The sequence below is a fragment of the Hyalella azteca genome, unplaced genomic scaffold (assembly GCF_000764305.2).
Source record: "Hyalella azteca isolate HAZT.00-mixed unplaced genomic scaffold, Hazt_2.0.2 contig16904, whole genome shotgun sequence".
In the NCBI taxonomy this organism is placed as follows: Eukaryota; Metazoa; Arthropoda; class Malacostraca; order Amphipoda; family Hyalellidae; genus Hyalella; species Hyalella azteca.
In genome coordinates, this window is record NW_025946710.1 from 34700 (window position 1) to 60637 (window position 25938).

Sequence of the window (25938 nt, forward strand, 5' to 3'; positions counted from 1 at the left end):
TAGACACGACATATTTAAAGAAGAACCTTTCAGTAATATATTTACAAATTTACAATCACCAACAACGCCTCATTCCTATTTTGTAGGAATTTGATCGGCAGAAACTAGTGTAATTTGGCCAAAGTCACCTCAGTTGACGGTACTGAAGAAATGCTACATGGCTGCTGATATGAAGCCTGCAGTGGACAAGGTCGTTGTCGATGCTCAATGGCATGTCCATGGATACAGTTATATCACATTAATAATACGGTAATGTATGAATAAGGTAATGTTATATCAATGAAGAAAAACCAAGTAAAAATCACAGAAATTTTCATTTATTCTACATTTACATCATCTGCTAAGGAAGAGGAGGACTTCAGAGTACTGTTAGTAATAGACGAGTACACTGCATGCTTCAAATGTTTAAAATTGAGTTTTATTTCATGTGTCCCTTTTTACCCCATTTCCAGATTATTTCAGGAGCCTTTTATATTACATCTAGCATCTTACAAATAGCATATGGAATTTTTTTGGAGATGCCATACGATAGCCCTTGCAAAGACCTTTAAAATGAGCCCAAACTTGTTTATGAAATGTTGCATGGTAAGAAGTTATTAACAAAAAACGCTCAAACCATCCCTTTGTACCCCGTTTAACTGTATAATCATAAAGACATGCATAGTGGCAAAGCAGAGAGTTTTTTAGACTCTTTCTCAAGTTCAATTTGTGTTCTATAAGTACCAGTAGACTTGCAAAAAAGCATGGATGCCAGCATTAATTTACACAAGAAATTGGTTTAAAGTGTGAGGAAATGAGGAAATTGAAAATGAAATGAATCTAAAAAATCTCTGGTTTGCTCCTATGTGGCCATGCTGTTTTTCTTGGTGAGATCCAGCTTCAAGCCCAAATGGCATGTTTACTTCCCAGTTCTCTGATACTGACCCAGTTCTCTGATACTGACCCAGTTCTCTGATACTGACCCAGTTCTCTGACTGTCCATGTCAGTGACATTCACCGTCAAATGGGGTAATTTGGGTTGGGCGGGGTAAATCAGGACAGTTGTCCCACATTTGGTAGAAATGTTATAGCAGCTAAACTAATCAAAATATTGCAAAAGTAAAAATGGTGGCATAAAGTTGAACATTTTTACTACCTATGTAGCATAAAGCAAGTTAACACGTTGACTACGATTGCTTCATCTTGTACTATTATTTCATTTTTTGTACTTTTTTTAAACAGGGTTGCCAGACGGTCATTTTTTCTGGACAAATTCCGTGATTTAGTTTTTCTCAATTGCGTTGGCCGGCTAAAATTTATGATAGGGGTACTTCCTAATTAAATTTTAAATAGTGCAAAAATAAAATAAATGGAATTTTTATAGCAGAACCTACAAATAAACTAGTATATTTTGAGTTATCGGCCTTTTTTGGCCTTTTTTATTCTTGGATTTGGCCAATTTTAGGCAACCTGGATTATGTACCACTACGTCCTACCACTTAGTAGTCAACGTGTTAAGAAATCATACATTTACTACCTCTAAAAAAAAATATCCATGATAAAAGTGTGAAAAGTGAGATTTTGGAAAAGTATCTCTGCTAAGGTCTGTAGTAAAATAAATATTCATTGTATTAGAAAATTTTACTTACATAAAAGTTGCGCACAAGTGTTAGCTTAAAAACGGGATTGAAGGAATTTGCTTATCTCATTTAAAATAAATGACGGCCATTTCTGCAAAACAGGGTGATAAGAGACACCCCTAAAAATGCATTTACAGTAGAACTTCAAGTAGCAAAGGCTTCAGTTAAAAAAAATCAATTAACAAAAAAATTTTGATTGCATTTAACATGGTCAGCTAAAAAAAATTTCACTTAATGAAAATTAATGTATCATTGGTCAACGCAATATTGTGCATAGAATGTCATAAATGGATTTGACACTGAGCAACATAAAATAAAAAGTAATTAATCTAAGCTATGATTTATTTCTCCAAAAAACATGATGGTTGTCTCTAAAATATTCCTTTCTGTTTCAGGTATGTTTTTATGATCTTTTTAGCGCATTATCTTCTCATTTATGGAAAAAATGGGCTATTGTGCTCATCATGTCCATCCGTCTGTCCGTCTGTGACCACGTTTTTGTCGACAAGAAAATGTGCTCTCTGTCACTCAGTGCAGTGAGTACTGAGTTATATTTTTTTTTTGTTACAGAGAATTCACTTGACCAAATTAAAATGGTATGAAATTACAAACTGTCCTGTAATCTTACAGATGCAAAAAAATGGTATACAGCTGCTGATATGAAGCTTGCAGTGGATTAGGTTGTTGTAAATGCTCAATGGCATGTTCATGGATACAGTAATATCACATTAATAATACCATAATGTATGGATATGGTAATATATCAATAAATGAAAAACAAGTATTAATCACAGAAAATGTCATTTATTCTACATCTACATCTTCTGCAAAGGAACAGGAGGATTTCAGAGTACTGTTAGTAGTAGATGAGTACACTCTGCATGCTTCAAATGTTTTAAAATTAAGTTTTATTTCAAGTGTCCCAGATTACCCCATTCCCAGGGGATAAATCAGGATGCTTTTATTTTGTGTCAGGCACCTTATGAAATCAGGATGCTTTTATTTTGTGTCAGGCACATGGAATTTTTTTGAAGATGACATATGATAGTTCTTGCAAAGAGCTAAAAAATGAGCACAAACTTGTTTATGAAATGTTCCATGTTGCAAAGTTATTAACAAAAAATGCTCAAAAACATCCCTTATTACTCTTTTTGACGGTATATATGTATTTATATATATATATATATATACATATATATTAGTTTTAGTGGCAGAATTTGCTGATTTATACATTTGCAAGTAGTGACCAGAGAATTCATTGATTTAAATTATCAAAGAGTTGGGCTATTCTTCAGATGACCTTGGTAGATCAAAAGGAAATTAGGATATTTCAGGAAGGGAAGTAGGTAGTTCTAGTTTATTAATGACGTTTTGAATGCAACAAACATTCATTTTCAAATTACAAGGAGCATTGAAATTTTGATGGAAATAAGTACATAATGTACATAAATTGGGTACTACAGTAGAATTTTGAACCAGAAAAATCACTCTGAAAACTATCTCAAAGTTCAGACAAATCCAGTACCATCAAGTGGGGTGATTTTGGCCACCAGGGTTGACTTCGGCCACACCTACAACAGAAACAAATGGCAGCTAAACAAAATAATAAATGTTGGCCAAAGTCACCCCAGTCACATTGGCCAATGTTTATTATTTATAATTTTGTTTTGCTGCCATTTGTGTCTGTAGTGGTGGCCAAAGTCACACCCGGTAGCCTAAATCACCCTACTTGATGGTTGTCAGGAGACAGCTGGTGTCCAATTTGCAGAGACAAGGTCAGCCATCATTGGTCAAGTGATGTCAGGCCACAGCTTGATGACAATGCTGGTGGGTTCCTTCAGCACAATACAAGTGACTATGATTGTGAGATTGTCTCATGTGGTTCACTTGCCCTCCAGGTTGAAGGTAGCTAATGAGACAGCAGCTTGGTGTCCTGGTTGCTGATCCAATTTGTCCGATGTAGTCCAAATGATGAAGAAATCTACAGCCTTCTTTGAAGCAAAATTTATAGACTATACCAGCCCCTCAGATAACTCCCACGTTTTTGCAAGGGCCATTATTGGGTTTAGTTCAGAGTTGGATGTTGTTGTCACGAAGCCTGTTGAATTCATTGACAATCTTGAGATGAAGTTGCTTGTTTGTAATGTTTTGAGACCTGGTCTGATTGTGATCTTGTCTCTGGTGGTTGAAGAAATGGCTGTTCAATATCATTATTGTTACTCAAATAACTCAATGTAATCCAAATAATGGAGAACTCTACAACCTTCTTTGAAGCAAAATTGATAGAATACATCAGTCCCTTGCAGAACTCTCACTTTTTTGCAGGGACCATTGTTGTGTATAATCTGGGTTATGACAATGTTTTCAAGGGTGTCACAAAGCCTGCTGATTTTATTAACAATCTCAAGATGAAGTCACTTCTTTTTAATACTTTGAGACCTGGTCTGGTTGTGAGCTTGTCTCAGGTGGCAGGAAAAATGGCAGTTCAATGTTGTAGTTGTTAGTACAATTACTTGGATGCAATCCAAATAATGAAGAAGTCTACCACCTTCTTTGAAGCAAAATTTACTACAGATTGCACCAGCCTCTTGGATAACTCCCACTTTTTCGCGTTTGCCATTTCTTGGTATAGTCCAGGATTTTACATTATTGTCAAGGGTGTCAAGGAACCAGCTTAATTCATCGATGATCGTGAGATGAAACTGCTTCATTGTAATACTTTGAGACTGTTTCAGGTACATTTCTGAGTCTCTAGTTTTCATATTTTTGATGAAAATCAAAATTATTATTTTATTAGTATATTTTATGATTATTAGTATTTTAATAGTGTATTTTTATATACCTACATATATACACTCACCAAAGGAAACAGATCACCACAGATCATCAACATAGAAACTTCCTAGTTTTTTTTATCCATCATGCTTGATGACTAATTGGTTTATAATGAAATCTCTCATATTTGTTATTATTTATTTAGATTCAAATTTCAAAAATGAGTGTTGATAAGAAAAACAAAAGGATAAGCAAAGCATTGACTTTTCAACTTCGTCATGGTGGTGAGAGGCATGGCTTGCCACTTGATAGTCAAGGCTGGGCTGATGTAGAAAGTCTTCTTGCCATGCCACAATTTTCAGGGGTATGTCACACTCCATTAAAATGTATTGTTAATATATATGCATGCTCAGAGTGGGTAAAAAGTAAAATTTTTGGGGACCTTCATCTCATAAGCAATCTGATCCAGGCCCCTAAAAATGCTTTCATTTACCACTATGGGCTGCATGTTACTGGGTGTGAGCTGTGTTGCTTGACTAGTATTAATGTTTTGATTTACTTGCACAAATTTTCCAAAAAATATAGAAGATTTTTACAAAACTCCAATCACAATCATGTCATTTTGATTTTAACAAGATAATTTGCATTATCTTGCTAAAATTATGGAATAAATATTTCATACAAGAATTTTGAATACAATTGGCAGAAAAATGAAAATGATTCTATAATTAGAAAATGAAAATTTTCTATGCTTCTGCACATCTAGCATGGTAACGTTTCTGCCTTAAAAGCTCCCATCAACCATAAAAATAATTATGCTACTTTAAAATCTACTCATCTAGTCTCATGGTTTCATATGAAAGGCCAAGTTTCAACCAAACATTTACAACTTTTTTAAAGTTATTTACTGTATTTAATAATCTAATGTAAGACCTTAATTTTGTTGAAATATTAAAATCACAAAATGCATAATTGAATGTTGTTGTTAATTACTAAAGTAACTAGGTAACTTCAGATTCATCTCACTTCACAAGTTCACAATCTGCTCAAAAAAGCTTGTGTATTTATGAAGAAATCAAAAGTAAATCTATGACTGCAAGTACATTGGGGAGTAAACTAGAGTAAAATTTGTTTTCTACATGTGGAGGTAAAATTATTCAAGAATTGTACAAGTTAATCTTTTTCTGCTCTGACCTTTCTTTGATTACAAATTACTTAGATCTGAATTTTAATTGGTGATTTAAACTCCTGCAAAGCACTCTGATTCAAATGAGTTGTTTATATATATTATTGCACGATGAAACTGTTAGTGTAAAATTTCTTATTCAATGCTGATTACAAATGGAATCCTTGCTTTTTGATTACAAAGGGAATCCCTGCATTATTTTTGGCTGTAAATTTTTGGCTGTTACCTATATCTATTTTTTAGGGGGACTATCATTATATGCTTTTAATAAAGACAAAATGATATATTATTAGGTACTATAAATTATTTTCCATAAATTGCTCAAAATACTGAAGTATGTAATTTGTGCTATCCCTTGAACCAAGTATGGGATATTAATTTATTACCATATATCATAATAAATTAATAAATAATAAAAAAACTCTGGGGTTTTAGATTATTCCATTTAATTATTAATGAATTTGCATGCACATAAAATTTGTGATGCTGGAATGCCCAAATGACATTGATTATATACTATTTCAAAATAATAATTTGAATGATGAATGTTTGATGTGAATTAGAAGCCTATAGAGTAATTAAATTTTTAATGACACGCTATTTACCATAAGGTGTCAAAATAGGCCCATTTGCATTGGTCTAGATTTCAACTAAATATTAGTTGATATGCATATTAATTCTTAATTAATTTTCAGGTTGACATTGCTACTATCAAAAACATAGTTTTGAGCTGTCCTAAACAACGCTTTGCTTTGAAGGAAGAAGAGAACAAGCTCTACATTAGAGCAAATCAAGGGCACAGTTTGAAGGTACCTAATCACACTGGGTTTTGTTTGATCTTGCAATTGCTTCAATATTAGTTTTATGACAAAGGTTTGTGACTTAGTGCTGTCATTGCATTATACTAGTACTAAGCATTAATGTGTACTTGCAGTGTTTTTAATCAATTCCATCAATGTGTCATTCCAGTGTTTGTTATAGAGCCTGGGATTGGCTTGGTCTTCATCTTCTTAGGCTTCAAGGAATAGCTCATAATTTTTTTATATTTGAATGTTTTTCTTTGTGTGTAGATATAATCTGTGATAGATATAATTATATCTGTGTAGATATAATTATGTTTTTATGCTTTATGTTGTTCTATTAGTTCATTGATTTAGTTATTTCTTTTTAGCACATTTTCTCATTTATGGAAAAAAGGTGCTATTGTGCTCGTCATGCCCATCAGTCTGTCTGTCTGTCCGTGACTTCATGGACAGACGAGAAAATGTGCTCTCTGTCACTCACTGCAGTGAGTACTGATTTAACTTTTTTTCGCTTGTAGAATGTTCAGGTTGACTTGGAAGAGCTGACATCTTCAACCATTCCTGAAATCCTCATCCACGGCACATATGAGCAATACTGGAGCAGTATCAAGTCCCAAGGTGGGTGTATAGGAATATAGGAGCATACAATATAGGGGAAAATTGTTTTTTTTTTTTTTGTGGCAGCTTCTTGGTTGAGATTTTTTGCTGCATTAATGTCATCTTCTGTTGATTCAACAATAAGAATTTTTTTCTTTATATAGCTGTCTTGCCTTCAACCACTCCAAATTTATACTGCACGAATATATACTGTATGTATATATATATATATACAAATATGCACACTTACAATTCAGGTTAGAATGACAGTCTAGTGGAAAGAATGCATCAATTTAAAATATAGCGATTTAAATGTTGCTGAAAAGTGGAAATCGCATTGGATATTGTATCAACTTGTAACAATGGTATTAATGTATATATAATAATATATAAAATATAATATGTTGTCTATATAAATAGTACATCTTATTATTATTATTTTCATTAGAACTCAACTAGGATGTCTTTCCTAGTTGAGTTATAAAAAAACTTTACATAAACCAAGGACAATGCAGATTTTATGTATATCCTAGCAAATTGGAGGTGGTTGATGGAATTGTACTTTTGAATTCGAGGTGGAATGATTTGTAAAAAATATAACTCAGTACTCACTGCAGTGAGTGACAGAGAGCGCATTTTCTCGTCGACGAAAACTTGAGGTCACGGACGGACAGATGGACATGGCGAGCACAATAGGGCATTTTTTTCATATATGAGAAAATGCGCTAAAAAGTACAATTTTTAAGCTAAATTTTTTCATGTTCTTTTAAACCTTGTTTACATGTTCTTTTAAACCTTGTTTTATTTCATAGGCCTGAGTCGCATGACACGCCAGCACATCCACCTGGCAACAGGAATCACTGGCGCTGCTGGCACCATCAGCGGCGTGCGAGCCACCTGTGATATTCATGTCTATGTCGACGGCCTGCGGGCGCTAACTGGTATGTCCTCTACGTTTGTTATTAGCGTATTGATGCTTTAAATGTGTGCCAACGTTTGTTATTAGTGTTTTTGATGCTTTTAATGTGTGCCAACGTTTGTTATTAGTGTTCTTGATGCTTTAAATGTGTGCCAACGTTTGTTATTAGTGTTTTTGATGCTTTAAATGTGCGCCAACGTTTGTTATTAGTGTTTTTGATGCTTTAAATGTGCGCCAACGTTTGTTATGAGTGTTTTTGATGCTTTAAATGTGCGCCAACGTTTGTTATTAGTGTTTTTGATGCTTTAAATGTGCGCCAACGTTTGTTATGAGTGTTTTTGATGCTTTAAATGTGTGTCAACGTTTGTTATTAGTGTTTTTGATGCTTTAAATGTGCGCCAACGTTTGTTATGAGTGTTTTTGATGCTATATAGGTAGTGTATGCCATTACTATCATCTAAGTTCGAAATTTGTTTGATGGTACTACATTTCTATTGATGGTACCTACTATTCTATTGATGGTACTATTCTATTGATGGTACTATTCTATTCTACCGATATTCTATCATTGATAAGATAAAGCATCACTTTATCTTATCGAAATTTGTTTGATGGTACTACATTTCTATTTCAACCGTCTGCGGGCGCTAACTGTTATGTGCTCTACATTTGTTATTAGTGTTTTTGATGCTTTGAATGTGCGCCAACGTTTGTTATTACTGTTTTCGATACTATATAGTGTATGCCATTACTACCGTCTATGTTTGGAACTTGTTTGGTATAGTACTCCATATCTATGTCGACGGCCTGCGGGCGCTAACTGGTATGTGCTCTACGTTTGTTATTAGTGTTTTTAATGCTAGGTATATAGTGTATGCCTTTATTATCATATAAGTTTGAAATTCGTTTGGTAGCACTCTATTTCTATTTCGACCGCCTGCGAGCGCTAACTGGTATATTTAGTTATTGTTCTTTTTGATGCTTTAAACATGTGCCATGTTATCATCAAAATTTGCTTCACGTCTATGTTGGTACACTCTACTATAGTTTTTACAAGCTTGTCAGTATTGTTGATGCTTTATAATGTTTACCGTAACCATCATGAGAGTTAGGAATTGTTCGGAACTGCATATTTATGGCTGCGCCCTGTGGGTGGCACTATGTTTTGTCTCATCATAATTTTTGTCCGTGTTTTTATTAGTTCATAATATTTACCAATAAAGCTGGAACACTTTTATTTCTCTATTACTATGTCGAGTGTCTGTGGTCACCATGTGGTATATTTTTAATAATTCATACAATATACAGACGGGTACAAATTCTTCAAGTCAGCCAACAACGTCATCTTGTGCCCTGGCGATGACCGAGGCTTCTTACCGCCATCATATTTCGCTAGAGTTGTGAACGCCAAGTCAGGTAAGGCGTGCAATGATAGTATGATAAATTAATAGATACCTAGAAATCCATTGCTTCTTTTTCATGCTGTTATGTCAAGCAATATTAGCCATATACTGTAACAGCTCTCCTGTAAGACTATCATTGTTATTTGTTATGTATTTAACACTGCCAGATAATACGTATGCTTTATGTGCCCTAAATATATTGATGCATGTTAATCAGCTGAGTTAAATCGTTGAACTCGGTTATAACTAATGTAATCTCGGTGCATTAGTACGACTCAGAGCTTTTGTATCATTGTCGCAATCTATATTCGTGGCAACTGAAAACCAAAATAATCTGTTTTTAATTTTACAGGAGCCGATGTTCCTCTCCTTTAATGAAGAAATATTCACAAGTTTTCATCCACTTCTGCACTTCAAATAGGCCGAATATTCTGATCAATTTCACATCTAACAATAATTAATATTATACTTATCACTATAATTCATAATAAGAATATTTCACGAAAACAAAGTTTGTAGATACAATTGTGCATCAATCCAGCAGTGTTTCTAGAATAAGTGTGGAAATGTGTTCAAATCGATTTCAAGGCTTGATTTCAGTGAAATTAATATTGGAAAAACTGCACTAGAAAAATTCATCCGCATTTTTCAATGTTAAATTAAACTTTTTATGTTTTAGTGTCTTGTGTTGTGAGCATAATTTCCTACAAGTTTATTGTGGTGTTTAAAACTGGCAATAACCAGTGACGAATTAAGAGCCATTAAACAAGCATTTTTATCTTAGATTGGTGTTGTTAAGAATTTGTTTGAATCACAGCTGAAAATTAATATAATGGCTGGGAAGAATTCATTTTCATCGGGTAAAATGGGCACAAACCATTCGGGTAGTGGCGTTCACTCGAGACTCTCAGACGGCTACGTTGGAGGTAAAAACTCTCGCCATGTGCCTTACCCGCCCTCTAACCGGAGTCCTCATCGCCTGAACCACAACGCACCATCCACTTCTTCAGGTTTTGTGAACAATCCTGTAGCGCTGATCAGTGTCAATGCCACTGACTTACGTCACAATCTGCAGTCTACAAAGACGAACATTTCTGCTGCACCAGCCTCGCGGGAGCATGACAGCAATAAGAGTAGTGTCACTAACATGGAGAGTCAAGACACAATCGCACCTAGCACTTCAGCTACAGGCGGTCCCGGTACAGATACGAGTGATATTCATGGTTCAAACAATACTTCAGAGTCCGATGAGACCCGTCACTGTCTGTTGTGCAAGACCAAACAGCCGCTCGACTCGCAGTCGTACATCAATCACTTGGTTGGCAGGAAACATCGAGTCATGGAGTTTGGGGTGAAACGCAGCAAACAACAAAAAGAAGAGAGGGACAGACGAACCGTGCACGTATCAGGTCAGTGCCGGAGTATATGAATCCCTTGATGATCATTAATTCTTGTACAAAATTAGCAGTAAGTTAACTTAAGGTAACAATCATCCTAAGAACGTATGTTTTCGCCACCACATCTTGACATAAAAATTGTTTGAATTCGTCCCACTCTAAGTTTTTCGTAGAATAGATGGAATGACAGCTATCTCCTGTCTGGCTGATAATACATATATTCAAGATCGAAGTTTTTGATAGAATGATTTTTTTAGCTTTTGCTATCTTATTCATGGTCATAAAAGTATGAATTTTGTGTTGCGATTGTCGTGCAAGAATGTCGAGAAGATGTATTGTCGAATGTATTATTTTTCTATGATGTATTATTTTTCGATGTATTTGTGGTGACAAAGCATCTTGATGCAGAGAAGCATTTTTTCTGTATGCTGCTCGTTCACTAAGGGAATTAGTATCTAAATTTCGAACTACGTAAATGATCAGAACGAATTGGCTGCTGGTACATTGAATGAATATTCTAATCTTGTTAAAATAATGATAAAATTACAGCACGTAGCACTGATTTTCACTTTTGTTGGGCCAAACTGTGTCAGGATTACCCACACAAGGCAGAAAGTGCATCACTTTTTGTACGAAGTCTCACAGATTTCAGTGAGTGTATCTCAAGCATCAACATATCTTTATTGACGGCGACATGCAAGAAAGAATTTTGTCTGTAAACTATTGCTGGGCTTAAGTCTCAAGTTTCATCTGACGGTCGTACATATATCTATCGGGCGAAAAATTTCAACTGCAATTTCTATATAACCTTACACCAAAGCTTGCTTGAAATGTTAACTTACTTTCACTGTAGAAGTCAAATCATGATAGGTACTTGATTGTAGAAACTTTAATATTAGTGGTATAGTCTTGTTGTGCTAATTCAATTTCATGTTACGTGCAACATGAACGCATACCTACGAGGATATTGCTTTTCTAATCTCTAAAATCATTTCTAATATTCCTTCAGGATTTCCTTCAACAACGCCACCAAGAGAAATCTGTAAACTTTTCTTTGACTTGGGCATGATAGACTTTCATTGGGGAACTTATCATGCCTTTGTTGAATTTGGAAGCAGGTTAGTTTTATTATCCCTTGCGTAATTTATTATCATATGTAACTTAAATTCTACACACTTTTAATGTAAATATTCAAATCTCGACGTTGATTATTACGCGCTTTTTAGCGCATTTTCTCATTTATGGAAAAAAAGGCGCTATTGTGCTCGCCATGTCCGTCTGTCCGTCCGTCTGTCTGTCCGTCCGTCTGTCTGTCCGTCCGTCCGTCCGTCTGTCTGTCCATCCGTCTGTCTGTCCGTCCGTCTGTCTGTCCATCCGTCTGTCTGTCCGTCAGTCTGTCTGTCTGTCCGTCCGTCCGTGACTTCACGTTTTCGTCGTCGAGAAAATGCGCTCTGTATCACTCACTGCAGTGAGTACTGAGTTATATTTTTTTCATTTTATTTCTGGATCTCAAACTTTTATCATTTCAAACCGAAATTATTATAAACTTATCAGTTAGCTTACGTGGCCGAGCTTGATGATTCCTGTAATTATAGAATGCAGTTTCCAGAATACCGGTAATTAATAATAATAATGAAGCGTATGGTAATTAAGAAAGGCTAGTTCAAAGCCTAATTTTACAAAGAAAATACGTAGAAGTTAGAACTCACATTAAACTATCGTATTAAAAATATAAAAAAACTAGTTTGCACATTTTAAAATTAAATTTATACCTAATACTTACCGTATCTAAAATTAAATTGATATTTTTGGTCCAAATCGTTCTTCGTAATTTTGCAATGTCTCACTATTCTCTTACCAAGGATAATTTTCAGACCCAGGCAGTTTCCCAACACGATAAGTATCCTGGATTCATGCCCCAATCCAGGATACGTACGTACATATAGTACGTACGTATATATAAGATTATGAACATAAGTTGCCACTGAGAGAAATGACAACATCGAGTACTAGTTGTCTTTTATCAATACAATGATTTCCGTTACAGATTCGTCTAGTGAATTTAGTGAATTCATCCTTCAGGGTGGTTCTTCAGAATTTCGAATGACTATTATTTCTTATCGAATGATTTTCAAGCACATCCTTGCAGATTTTTTTGTTACAAACGATACCTACCTCATCGATCTGCAATTATTTGATTTGTTGAAGATGCTGTATTTAAAGGAAAAAATTTCGTTATTTTGCTAATACTGCTTGAATGCATTGGCCTTCATGTGATTGCATTAGCTTGGTCATTATTACGATCAATCTTGACTCAAGTCTTCTGGCAAGTGAATATTGCAACACAAAATAAAAATAATTATATGTTAAGTTATTATTGCACTTCTCTGCTAGACACCGCTAATAATTATTTCAAATTTCATTTATTTGTAATTTTTTTTATTTGTGACTGATGTTGTTATGTCAATATGAAACTAATCTATCCATATTTCATAACAGCAGTAAAGATATATCATTGTTTCAGAGCTGAAGCGATCGCTGCCATCCGTTCGCGTATAATGTTCCATGGCAAGCAGCTTACGGTCGCCGCTAGGACCGAGCGCACCCACACCGACGACGTAGCGCGCGGTAAGCGTCCATACTCCATGAGCCATACTTTTGTTGCCGGAAGGCATCTAACCTTTTTTATCACTCAACCAGTCTGTGTTTTAATTCCTTATTTTTCAGTAATATCTGACTCAATTTATATTTCAGTAATATCTGACTCGCTAAGTGAACGTAAGTACTTACGCTCTATTTTCTTGTTTATGATTGGTAGATTTTGCTTGAAAGGCCGTCAATGATTGGCTGATGAACTTACGATCTGTTGACTTTTTTTGAGAGTATATGCACATGTCTGTTATCTCGTTAAGTCTATTCTTTATTGTGTCTGTGTTATGTACATCGTTACTAGTGTCTGCTGGAAGTTTTTTTCCAGTTGAAATGATGATGAAAGCATGGACAATGAATCTGAGTTTTAAGAGTCAGCATACGAGATGATCTGGTAGGTACTATTGAATTCCATACAATATCGCTTTCACGCTCCCACATCAGGGCGCCTGAATGTTGGCTAACAATCGTGTTGCCAACATGAAAATTACATGACTGTACTGAGAAATCTAATCTTAATGCGAATATGTACTATATTTTGTTTTTACAACACTTTTCTTTAACTTCACAACTTGTTGTTTGTTTGTTTGTCTGCTACTAATCTTAAAATCGATATTTAACACACTTCTACCTGTCAAATCTATCTGAAATTTTGCACACTTGCTTTTCGGTGACAATGCTTGAATCAATTGACAAAATAAATAATTTGATAAATAAAAAATTTTAATTCATTAAGTAAAAACAAGTTTTAATATTTATAAATAAAAATAAAAAATAAGGAATTCAAAAATATTCATTGTACATGTGTAATATCGCAGACACTGGCCTCTTTAGAAGTGTTGTCTTTAAAAAGTAATTTTTTAACGCGTATTATTACTGTGAAACATAATAAATAGTACTATATAAAATGTGTGCCGTGTGAATGCCTCATATCTTTGAGTTTGTATTACAGAGAACGTGGCAGAGTTGATGTTAACGCCTGACATGAAGCAGCGGCTGTCGACGCCCTGCTCGTCAGAGGCTGAGCTGCTAGAGGTGCTGCGACTGCTGCTGCAGAGCATTCAGCTCCAGCCTTACGAATTTCAGAACAGACAGCGCGTCAGGTAATGAGCGTTAAACGCAGTGTCTAATGATTTTATGTGTGTTTTTAAACCACAGGAAATTGTTCTTCACGAGTTGCATCATTTCTTTATTTTTCACTTCTTCGGAATTTTTATTTCCTCACTTCAGAATTTTAGATCTGTCATTTTAGAATTATTTCTTCGTTATGATTCAAAACTACTATGTATTTGGCCACGTATAAATCAAATAGCCTTGTTCAATATATAGACCACGTTTAGACTTTGGGGCTACTGGAAATGTCTGAAGACTTTCTAACGTCGTAGCTACTTCATAGTTACCATCTTGACGCACGTTTAGTTTCCGTGCATGTTTGCTCTCAAGTTGTCTATACCTTGTGCCAGGTATGTTCTAAGTTTGTCTTTTTCTTATTATTTCATATAATTTCCTATCGCTGTATAAATGCCCTCTCATTCTATTGTATTACATTGTTTAGTTAATAGATGCTTTACCGGTACTCAATATACGTTATGCACCACCCCACTCGCACCACTCCCACACGCGCCACTCTCACACGCACCACTGACCACTCACCTCACTGCACCCCCGCCTCATCACCCCCTACTGAGGTTGCCCACACCCCACAGGGACCGCGTGACGGCGTCACTGCGGCCAATTTTCCCCGCTGTGAGCTGCCACATTTTCGGCTCCTCGGCCAACAACCTCGGCTTCACCGGCGCCGACGTCGACCTTTACGCTGATCTCGGCTACGATCCTTACGACACTCCAAGAACTGGTCTCAAATGCTGGATTTGTACTTTGTTGCATTTAAATGTTCAATAAATTGGCTGCATATATTTTAGTTGCGAATAACGATGTAGGGAAGCCTCAATAATGCAAATAATGACATATATTGTTTTCACGTTACAAGCATTCGCATATTTGAATAAATATATTCAGTAATACTCTGGATTTTTAATGGTGTTGAATTTTTTTAACTCTCAGCCGATGGAGGAGAAGCTGCAGCAAAGCTCGTCGGTCACTTGGCTAGACATTTTCGCCAACAACCTGGCGTTAGAAATGTAAGTAATTCTCTTTAAAGAACTTGTGTTACTGAAATGCTTGTTATACTTTCTTATAACAATCCTAATGCTAAATCTGTGCTATTTTTAGTGTTTTAATTTAAGTTAATTGTCGTCTTGACTCGATGATTTTCAATAGACTTCGCTTACGCTTAAACATCTACAACTTTTTAACTATTCCACCTCCTTTAGGTTAGAGATTCATTCATACTTAACTCAAACAAGTGGTTGTGCATATCAAGTTGCTTAGCTTACAGTTTATTTCATACTTTGTATTTTTTTTGCCAATTATATTCGTTCATACTTAACTCCAACTAGTGGTTGTGCATATCAAATTGCTTAATTTACATTTTATTTCATAACTTGTTCGCATTCGTGCTAAATAAAATTCAAATTTTTTGGGCTCATGGCTGCGTTTCGTTGACCAGGTGCAGGCGATACCGCGAGCCCGTGTGCCCATCGTCAAGTTCTGCATCTTCGATATCGCTGTAAGGAATTATTTAGCAATAAGCTGATTATTGCGTTAATTCCTATTGAAAATACATCAATGAGACACGAAACAAACTAGAATATGTGTACATGTTACCCGTATCGTGGGAAAAATAAGCCTTATAGAAGATTTTCAAGATATTAACCATCTAACAGCAATGCTGCCAAAAGGACTCTTGTAAATTAAAAAATGCTTTTTTGATCTCTTTTTAATTAGCTTTATTCGTTGCTTTAATTTAACATGCCCTTGTTTTTTTGTCGTTTATTTGTTATTGTATGTCCAAGTTTGCGAAACGAATTATGTGCTGAAAGGAGTATTCAAAATTCTGTGGCCGATAAAAGGTTTCTTACTTTCCTTAAGTCTTCCTTGTTGTTAGGCTTTAAATCGCTCTCACTCGTCTTGCTTGATTTTATTCTTGTTATTTTCTTAAATTTGCTTGGCTTTTTATGAAAGTTTTTATCATTGACGCAGGTTGATCTGTCGTTCCGACACGCCATGCCGATCTGCAACACAAACCTGATCAGGTTCTACACCTCGGCGCACCCCGTGGTGCGGCCGTACATGATGCTGGTGCGCTTCTGGGCGAAGGTGCATGATGTGGCGGGCGGCGGTAAACCCGCATCGTTGCTTACTAACTACGCCCTCACCATGATGATGGCCTTCGTCATCATGAATAGGATAGAGATCCTTCCTCCCCTCGCCCAGCTCCGCAGGATGCCGTACCAGATGGTGGGTGTTTTATCAAGTATTTCCCGTGAAACCTATCTGCTGTTGTTCTTTAAGATCTTAATATCATAGCGGCGACATATAATTATCTATTAAAGGCTGATCTATTGCCTTCTTCTGACGGCAATATTGCTATAAACACTCGTAAATTAGAAAATAATGAATTATTTTATCTTGATTCAAATTTTACTATATAATTTATGTGAAAATTAATTATTAATATATAATACATTTTTTCGCGAGATTTAGTCATGAATTTTCTATACTTTCTTTCAGACCGTGATCAACGGCTGGAATTGTGGCTTCAGAGAACAACTGCCCCCCAAGTATTGTCAGCAGAAAAATTATTCAGTGTTGGAGCTTGCGATGACATTCTTCGATTACTATGCAAATCTGCCGGCCTCTGAGTGGGTCATTTGTCCGTTGTTGGGTCACTTGGTCTCTAAAAAAGACATGGAGTCTAAAAATCGTAATCGGTTGCCCGGACTCGAAGATTACTGTCAAGCCAACGGGTCCCTTCAAATGGACACTCCACTGTGCGTGCAAGATCCTTTCGACTTGAACCACAACGTCACTCGTGGCCTTACGAAAATACATCTTGAACGATTCCAAACGCTATGCCAGAAAAGCAGTGAGATTTTCCGCAAGATAATTAGCTTGAATCTGCCTCCTAAAGCCCTCTTTGATCCCATTGAGATATCAGAAGATTTTGATCGTGATGAGGTTGATGCCACAGCTGGTGTCAACTTGCCTCGTGCGCAAGAAAACAACAGAAGCGGCTCGCCAGAACCTGAAGTTATTAACTTGGGAAGCCAGGAGGGTAAAAATACCCAAGATGTTGAAGTGTTGGAAATCTCGCACTTGTTTTCTGACTCCAAAGAAATAAATCCTAAGCCTGAAGTAATAACCCTTGACCCTGAAGAGATAACGCTTGATGCGGATGAGATAACACATGTCCCTGAAGAAACAACGCCTCGTTCTGAAGAAATAACGTCCAGTTCTGAAAAAATAACGCTTGCTGCTGAAGTAGATATTATAGCTTCTAATGAAGTACAGCTTGATCCTGAAGAAATCTCGCGCGACCATGCAGGAGCAACACAAGACACACTACTGAGTCTCAAACGCAAACGAACTCACTCTATTGTCTCTGAAAGAAATGCAAAATATTCCTGCTCTGAGGTCAGCCTCAGTGACGACGATTCGGCTATCTTAACCCAGATCGATCTCTCGGGGCCCTACGCATGCAAATTTTCCTTGCCTTCAGATAAAGCTATTGTAGTTGACTTAGAGACTGGCTCCCTTCGATACGATCCGAGCATAGCCAGCTTGGATGATGTTAGATGGTACAATGTTCAAATTATAGTGTTTATTTTGCGCCACGTTTACGCTGCTGATGTAACAAGTCATTTTGTAGTGGATGAAAGTCCTAACAAGAAGGTGAAAAGTTGTAGCACGGACTCCATTAAATGTATCGCTAAGCTCACCGTAACGTTCAAGTACAAACTACTAGAAAGTCGGTCCTCGCTTGGGATGACCGCTCCTCCAGATATTTTGTCAACTAAGAATCCCTTGATCATCGAGAAGACGATCACTGATGGTATTATTGGTGCCGCGTCGGGAACATCGACTGAAATAACTCCATTTACAGTGCAATTCTTTGCATGTCATCGCCCTCAAGGGTCTCCTGAGCTCCTGTTTGTGGCAAACACCGCCGGCTTGTCTGAAAATATTCTCGCGCGGTTGCGTGCCTTTTTGTGTGAATTTCAAGGTACAACACAGAGATGCTTGCGAGAAATCTTTAATTTCGTGGACGGTGAAAGTTTGTTGATTGATTTATTATGAAAATCAAAGTGTCGTGTAAGTTTTCATTTTCTGATTTGAAGTTTTTTTCGGCTGAGTTATCAATCCAAATGGCCGACTCTTGTTATTTTACTTATTTGATTAGTTTTAAAACTAATTTTTCATGCTAGAGGAATGATACAACACGTTTCCATTTTTTTCACTGCCCTGCTTTGTGACCTTATTGCGTAATGCTTAGGATATTCAATTATGCAACAAGTTCCTTTGTAGACTTGCTATTTGTTGATAATTTTCTAAAAATATGGTTTAAACTAACCATTACGGATCTTCACACAGAAATGCCTTCTCGTAACCTGATGAAAGATGCCTTCAGATGAAACGTGGGTTCTAAGAAATTTTACTTGTTGAAAAGGAAGCATTTTTCAGAGATGATACATTATTGAAAATGTCTATCTTTGCAACTTCTTTCATAATGTTTTTTTTTTTGCGGGTAAAATATGCCCATAAAAATTGTATTCCCATTCTGGAATATGTGTCGCTCACCCTCTAGACGTGTTTATTTTTGATGTAAATGATTGACTGATCGTAAGAAGCCAACTCAAGCTACGAAATAAATTGTAGTCATTAACTTGTGTTTGTTTGTTCGTTCTGGACGCGAATTAGCGGGAGTGGAATTGGATAATTTTTACGCAGAATTTATTGAATATTTTTTTCCCAATTTCTCTGAAAATAATTCGAATGCGGGAGACTTGTTGGATACGCCATATAAAATAATTTTCCTGAAGAGGGTGAAATGAGACATGGTGCAAGAGATCCTCGTTTTAACTTGTTAAAATTCTTACACACTAAGAAATATAATGTACAATGTTCACGAAATTATTTCTACAGGCTCGTTGGCTAAGATTTATGCTATTTTCTTCATTATCGCTCAACTAACACAAAATCTCTGTACTGAAACAAGCGAAGTGACTCCACCTCGCACGGCACTAAGGGCTACATTTCAAACGATTATAAATAATGATTTGACAGTCAACTATGAAAATTTTCTTCATAAGTGAGCTTCCCAATCAAATATTAACTTTGAATTTGCTAGGCGAAAAAATTTCGGCTTTGCAAGGCTTGGTCTCGAACCAATATCATGAAATGGGAGTGGCATAAAATTTCATCACTATTAGAAGTCGAAATTTTGCGCCAGGGATTATAAGCGAACTGATTTAGTCTCAGAATGCGAAAAAAACTGACCTGCATAAAACGAAATCTTCCGTCCAATTGGTTTTGCTCTTAGACAGAATTGCTGAATCAAAAGCCAGAGACATTTGAATACAATTGCACCTCCCTCTCTGAGAAAAAATACAGCTTCAAATTGGTGAACATAATCAACCTGGTCTCTTAAGCATTCCAAGCTTTCAATCAAAATGGAATCCAAGTCATTCCAAGCCTTCAATCAGGCTAAAATTCTGGGTTATTCCACGCCGGTATTTAGTCATTCTAAACATCATCAAAGCTTGGATCTTGCTCATTCTAAGCCTCAAATCAAGCTGGAATTCAGGTCATTCCAAGCCTTGCAATAATGAATGAGAAACACAACTGCTATGCAATAATGAATGAGAAACACGACTGCGATGCAATAATGAATGAGAAACACGACTGCGATGCAATAATGAATGAGAAACACGACTGCGATGCAATAATGAATGAGAAACACAACTGCGATGCAATAATGAATGATAAACACGACTGCGATGCAATAATGAATGATAAACACGACTGCGATGCAATAATGAATGAGAAACACGACTGCGATGCAAGAATAGATGATAAACTTCATGAATAATTTACTCATTATGATTTGAGTTCACAACCGCTATTCTCTCGTTCAGTTGAAGAGACACAAACATTGGCTTAACTAAGTTTATGTCCCGAGTAACGTGAACGCAAAATGAGTTGCCGATCAATGGCTAATTAACACGGTATACGGAAAATTGTTTGTAACAAATCACAATAATAATTTTTTGTTGTTATTTGATAATTATTGTTATTGCGTTAAACTGGTTCATGCACCTGCAGCGCGGGTAAAAAACGAGAACAATTCATGCCGATACCGTCTAGCTGTTTGAGGTAATAGTTTTAATAGTTAATTGAGCTAATATTAATAAAGTTTAATTTCAAACTTAGGAAAGATCAGCAAGTTCATAGCAGGCGTAAATGCAAATTAAGCCAAAATCGTTTACCAACTAAGGTAACAGCTACTTCTATTCACAATTCCTTCAATTCATTCATAATTCTCATTGTACTTAATTGAGCTAATATTTTGTTTCAGAAGTGAAATTCGTCAACACATGAGATGAAGTGATCAATAGAATCATAATTTGAATACATTCATAGAATTAAACGAGTCCTCTAATCATTAACTGAACGAGTTGTTGTCTCGCCCTAGAACTGAAATTGTGAATGGATTTGAAGAACAGAATTGAATCACGAGTTATTGTTAAAAACATAAGATACGATTATTGTTTAGGAAAGGAAGATATTACCAAATAATTTTCTTGCCTACGCGCATCATCCTGTATGCTTTTAATCATCTTTCTCACGCCACGAAAGCACATTTCAAGGTCGTGATAATCTTATTTATGCGATAAATAAACTACAATGCCGATAACTAATTTGCAACGATTACCTGCACATAAAACATCTATTTCATATACAAAGTTACATTAGATAAGTTCCTAAGCTTTTCCACCTGACGAGCTTTACTATGTAGCGGTAAGAAAAATAAGACTAAACTTAGAATCTTTACATTCGAGCATAAATAATGCAATAAATTCCCGAATATCATTATAAAATAAATATGGCTTCCAAACAAAACGAAATAATACACCTAATTGGGCTCCTTCAATTAACTGAACCACGATTGGAGAATGTCTGTACAAGTATTCACATAACACCGAAGAAACAAAGCGAAAATTTAGACGACAAAAGTTAATTTACTCTGATTATTAATTACTCGTACAGACAAAAAAAAAACAGCCATCTTTTGCTCAGAAATAGTGAATGACATTTTTTAACATATCGCTATTGAAATACTGACTCGCTACTGATGGTATTTACACAAGTTATCGCGATTCGTCCTGGGTTAAATACCGCAAACTCATTAATGTCAGTGTCAATAATTCGGGAAATCATTTCAACAAACATAACCTGAATTACATAAATAACTAATGCCGAGCACAGTTAAAACAACGAAGAATTTAATAACATTAACTTAATCAAGGTATTTGAATTGGTGGCTAGATAATTGATAAACGTTAATAAGAAATTAACGAAAAAATGACACTTTGTCCGCCATCGAACTGACCGACGTGAGAATTAATCAGGATTCGACGCTTCGTATACATTATCTACATAATGTGCACAATATACACATACTTATTCAATATTGCACTTGTTAAGTCAGAAACCAAATTATAGAGCATCTACAGGTGCGTGGATCAGACCAACTTGATGAAAGTAGAGATGTAGATAACATACAGTTGAGTACTATCGTAACTAAAAATATTAGCTTCAATAAAATGGTGGAATTCTCGATCTATGAGCAAGAAAATTAACAAAAAAGAAGTAAATTAAACTAGTAATTAGAGTGAGTTTGGTTTTGGATATTACTACGCATCCAAAACTTTGGTCAATTTAATTTTTTTTCTGGATTTCTCTGTAATAATCTTATCTTGATCTTCTATCACCGGGGAACAATAAAGACTAAAGCGCCTTGTGAGTATACAAACAAATTCTGACTGCTATTACTGGCTCATGATTGCTGTGGTAAATTACGTTAAGCAATATCAATAACGTAGGTAGGTAACTATATGATCGCTTCGCCTTTAATCTTAAGTGCATGTATAACCGTGTCGCTCTCCTCAAATGCGCAGTTTACATCAACAATCAAATTCACGAATAAGAAAATGTTATGGTTTTTATGTTACTTGAGAGACAGACAAATTGATTATTCTCAAAATTTCCGATCCGAAAATCAAACAATTGGCCGTTCGGTGGCCTTTTGTTTGCAATTGATAAACGACTAAATACTGATTTTGTTTGATTGAAATTGACCGTAAATTGAATGATAGTCAATTTATACCGATCTTGTTTGATTGAAATTGACCGTCAATTGTATGATAGTCAATTTATACCGATTTTGTTATGTTGAAATTGATCGTCAAATGTACGAGAAGTTTGTTGGCCGAAGTTTCACGTTCAATGTTTGGTGTGTGGGGGAGAGTCGGGCTCCTGTTTGATGGGTGTGGCGGGAGCGGAGGGTGACGTGGGTGCACTGCTGTACGCAGGCTGCGCGCTGCCGTGCTCGTCATCACTCGAGCGCGGCGGCAGCGCCGACGACTGCGACAGCGCAGGGTTGGCGACAGCGATGATGTTGCCCTGGCTTGAAGAGATCACCTGACCGACATACAATACAATAGATAAATCTGATAAATCAATAGTTAAATCTGATAACCTTAATTATATTTGATCGTACGTCGCGAGTCAGACTAACTGTGCAACAAGTGCTATTGAAGCTGCTTGTAACCCTTTTTAACTGGATTGTATTATATGATGTGTCACCATATGAAGGTGCCGTACAAAATCGCCCATTTTGCTACATTTAAAGCAGTTAACATTAAAAATATTTCATTATGTGGGCAGTTTTTGTGGTAAAAGCAGCATCGTCCAACTTCGCCACTTCGCTCATGTCTCACTTTAACTGCATAAATCCTTTGAGTAGCCGCTGTACTTCAGAGAAACTTTCGTTTTGCGAACTCAATCAGCACAAAACTATTGCAGATGTTGGCATCATCAAATTTTCCCCTCACGGATCATCTTATTAGTTCTTTTCATGTAATTTTGAAATAACCCAAAGGAAAAATTTGCATGAAAATTGCGTCAGTTAAATGATCCAGCCACTGTGACCACACACACAACATCAAGGTTGAGCATAGTAATTTATTTTGCCGGACTGTGTCCAGCAAAAAACTAATTAATTAATTAATTAAATTTATTCATTAAAAAAACAAATTAATTATCGCAAATGAATTTTAAAAAATGATTACGATGGGTATTCTTGAGTCTAAGAAATATTTTGAGCATGGATGCTCAAAAGACTCTCTTTATAAAGTATCTATCGATTGCTTCAAAGATATGAGAATCTTTCTCATTTATATAGGTAATTGCTCAAATTTTTATCCCGATATTATCAGTAGTTCGCCAACACCTGCCATTTAAATAACTTTCATCTGCGAGCAGTGTGTTTTCAACCTAATATTATTGCTAGACACGGGGAATCTCAAACTACCATCGCATTATGGAAGCATTATTGGACGATAACTCAAATTATGAAAAGCATTATTGGACGATAACTCAAATTATGAAAAGCATTATTGGACGATAACTCAAATTATGAAAAGCATTTTTGGACGATAACTCAAATTATGAAAAACATTACTTGAAAATAAATAGACCATGGAAGCCAAACGCGCCCACCTGCGAAGGGCTACTCGAGCCGCTGTACGACAACCTCGAGTCAGAGTCTTCTGCCGGACGTTCAATTCTCTCGTCGGGACCACTGCAGAAAAACAATCAAATTTAACTTCTTTAATCCGTAATCGGAATTTAGACTGGAAAATTAGCCTGTGCCACATAATAAATTACTAACTAAGATTGAGCCTAAATGGACATGGTGTTATGAACTACACAGATGATTCACAATGGTTTGAATTCATTAATAAAAAATTGACGACGTTTCATAATAATTTAAAAATAAACCTAAATAAACTTATTCGATAATTTTTAATACAATGCTTGGACAAACTTAAGGATGGTGGGAAAAGTATAAATTTTTATAAAACTATATAAAAAATAAAAGTTAATAATAGTATAACATTAAACAGTATCTCACAGACTGCGTTCATTCATTTGATATCTGGCGCATAATTTGCTGAGCGCTAATACGAGGTCCCTACTAACTAACCGTATCTTTGATACGGGTAGTTAGTTAACTATATTACACAGTTGAAAAGTTATCCACAAAGGATGAGCATAAATTTAAAGGTTAAATTTTCCGTTCAAACATAATGAAATGTAATTAAGACGAATATTAATCATGTAATTAAAAAGAATAGGATAAAATTACTTTTTTTGCACTCTACTACCAAGAGGAACCCACAATGGAAACAAATTACGCTACCAAAACATTTTTTTGCAACCGCATGGCATGAAATTGAGGTTAAAATTTTTCCACGTTTGATCACTGCAGAAGAACGCGTGATGGCACTCGCAAAAAAAAGAGACCCATACCGGTTACATTCTCGCCAATAAACTCGGCAAATGGTGGGGCTGTGACTATCTAGAAAAATGCTTAGAAACGAAGTTAACAAAAAAAATCAAGTAGTTGAGCGATCGAGAACTGGACGAGCTCAGCGGGAGAATAACAGCTCAAGGCTCAATCAATCTAGATATTTAGCCTAAAGAACTTGTCCGAAAACGCGTAAATTTCCACTTTTAACTCAGGAAAAAGTAAAGAGGTGGGCATCGTTGCAGGTTTTTGCGACGATCGCACTGGCTGTGGTATAGTGATGGATGGCAAGCTATGACAACGCATAGACGTCGATCGGTTGGCAAACAGCTAGGACTATCGTTCGAGACCTAAACAGAACGGGTACTGTAAAAATATTATTAAGTGTTATTTATTATTATTACGCAGTGTTTTTCGCTTGTGAGGAAGGCCAGAACGCCCACACGCATCACATTGTTTGGCGTGATTCAACAGTTGAATTCGCGAAAGTATAAACTACTTCCACTACTTTTTGGAATGATCGTTTACATGAAAACCTGAACAGAAGATTCAAGGAACCAAAAAGTTGATACAAGTACCTATCAAACGTAATTATCACACGCAAATAATTTCTCGATTATATTAATCCATACGGAACACAGGAATACTCGATGGAAACGATAGGATATTTTGATAGGATGGATAGGACCGCAATATAAATAAAAGAGCGCTAGATGCACAATGTGCAGGTGCTTAAACAACTTCTCTAGTAACGCGTTTGCGGAACAGTCTGCAAGATTCTCACCGAGCATCAAATGGTGCACACAAAAAAAAAATAAAAGAAAAAACAAGAGCATTCCACCTGTCCAGCGTGCTTTAAATTGAGGTCCATTACACAGTTATTGAGTGCCTACATAGCTGGATTATCTGCAATAGAAATATTTGCACCGCCCTCGATTGTTCAATTGATTGGCCACGCCTGCATTCCTTTGCGCCGATTGCAGGAGGAAATTGCCGCCGAGAATCTAGAGCATGAATTGTGCAGTCGAACTAAATGTCCAGCGCATTTTACTGGAATAAATAACTGAATGGATACAAAGCGATTTAGTTAGCTTCT

The 25938-nt window shown here is 36.0% G+C and overlaps 3 protein-coding genes across 4 annotated transcripts in view; 2 read left to right on the top strand and 1 right to left on the bottom strand.

The window, feature by feature from the left end:
• Positions 1 to 3414: 3414 nt before the first annotated feature.
• Positions 3415 to 9720, top strand: LOC108674346 (tRNA 2'-phosphotransferase 1-like). Of its 2 annotated transcripts, none has more exons than XM_018162288.2 (6): positions 3415 to 3446; positions 6276 to 6389; positions 6902 to 7001; positions 7793 to 7921; positions 9208 to 9315; positions 9655 to 9720. In XM_018162288.2, the coding sequence occupies exons 1-6, from the start codon at positions 3417 to 3419 to the stop codon at positions 9675 to 9677; spliced, it is 504 nt and encodes a 167-aa protein (XP_018017777.1). In that variant the 5' UTR covers positions 3415 to 3416; the 3' UTR covers positions 9678 to 9720. The 2 variants fall into 2 exon arrangements, with proteins under 2 accessions (XP_018017777.1, XP_018017776.1); XM_018162287.2 differs by lacking the exon at positions 3415 to 3446 and adding an exon at positions 4456 to 4758.
• A 414-nt stretch (positions 9721 to 10134) lies between these two features.
• LOC108674345 lies at positions 10135 to 19133 on the top strand. Its single transcript, XM_018162286.2, has 9 exons — positions 10135 to 10711; positions 11709 to 11817; positions 13224 to 13327; positions 14301 to 14451; positions 15055 to 15203; positions 15413 to 15489; positions 15918 to 15977; positions 16451 to 16708; positions 16982 to 19133. The coding sequence occupies exons 1-9, from the start codon at positions 10135 to 10137 to the stop codon at positions 18545 to 18547; spliced, it is 3051 nt and encodes a 1016-aa protein (XP_018017775.1). The 3' UTR covers positions 18548 to 19133.
• Positions 19134 to 19312: 179 nt separating this feature from the next.
• LOC108674341 (NGFI-A-binding protein homolog) overlaps positions 19313 to 25938 on the bottom strand; it is a 48751-nt gene continuing 42125 nt past the window's right edge. Inside the window, exons 8-9 of the mRNA XM_047885095.1 lie at positions 24032 to 24113; positions 19313 to 22951 (exon numbers count right to left, since the gene is read on the bottom strand). Of these exons, the coding sequence (XP_047741051.1) occupies positions 22754 to 22951; positions 24032 to 24113 (280 nt within the window). The 3' untranslated portion in view covers positions 19313 to 22753. The remainder of the gene's footprint in view (positions 22952 to 24031; positions 24114 to 25938) is intronic.

Excerpts from the sequence above, each read along its gene's own strand:
- LOC108674346 (XM_018162287.2), top strand. The coding sequence starts at position 4,615 with ATGAGTGTTGATAAGAAAAACAAAAGGATAAGCAAAGCATTGACTTTT. Across the intron at positions 7,922-9,207 it reads CGGCCTGCGGGCGCTAACTG|ACGGGTACAAATTCTTCAAG; the intron begins GTATGTCCTCTA and ends TACAATATACAG. Across the intron at positions 9,316-9,654 it reads AGTTGTGAACGCCAAGTCAG|GAGCCGATGTTCCTCTCCTT; the intron begins GTAAGGCGTGCA and ends TTAATTTTACAG.
- LOC108674345 (XM_018162286.2), top strand. The coding sequence starts at position 10,135 with ATGGCTGGGAAGAATTCATTTTCATCGGGTAAAATGGGCACAAACCAT. Across the intron at positions 11,818-13,223 it reads TTTGTTGAATTTGGAAGCAG|AGCTGAAGCGATCGCTGCCA; the intron begins GTTAGTTTTATT and ends TCATTGTTTCAG. Across the intron at positions 15,978-16,450 it reads TCTGCATCTTCGATATCGCT|GTTGATCTGTCGTTCCGACA; the intron begins GTAAGGAATTAT and ends TCATTGACGCAG.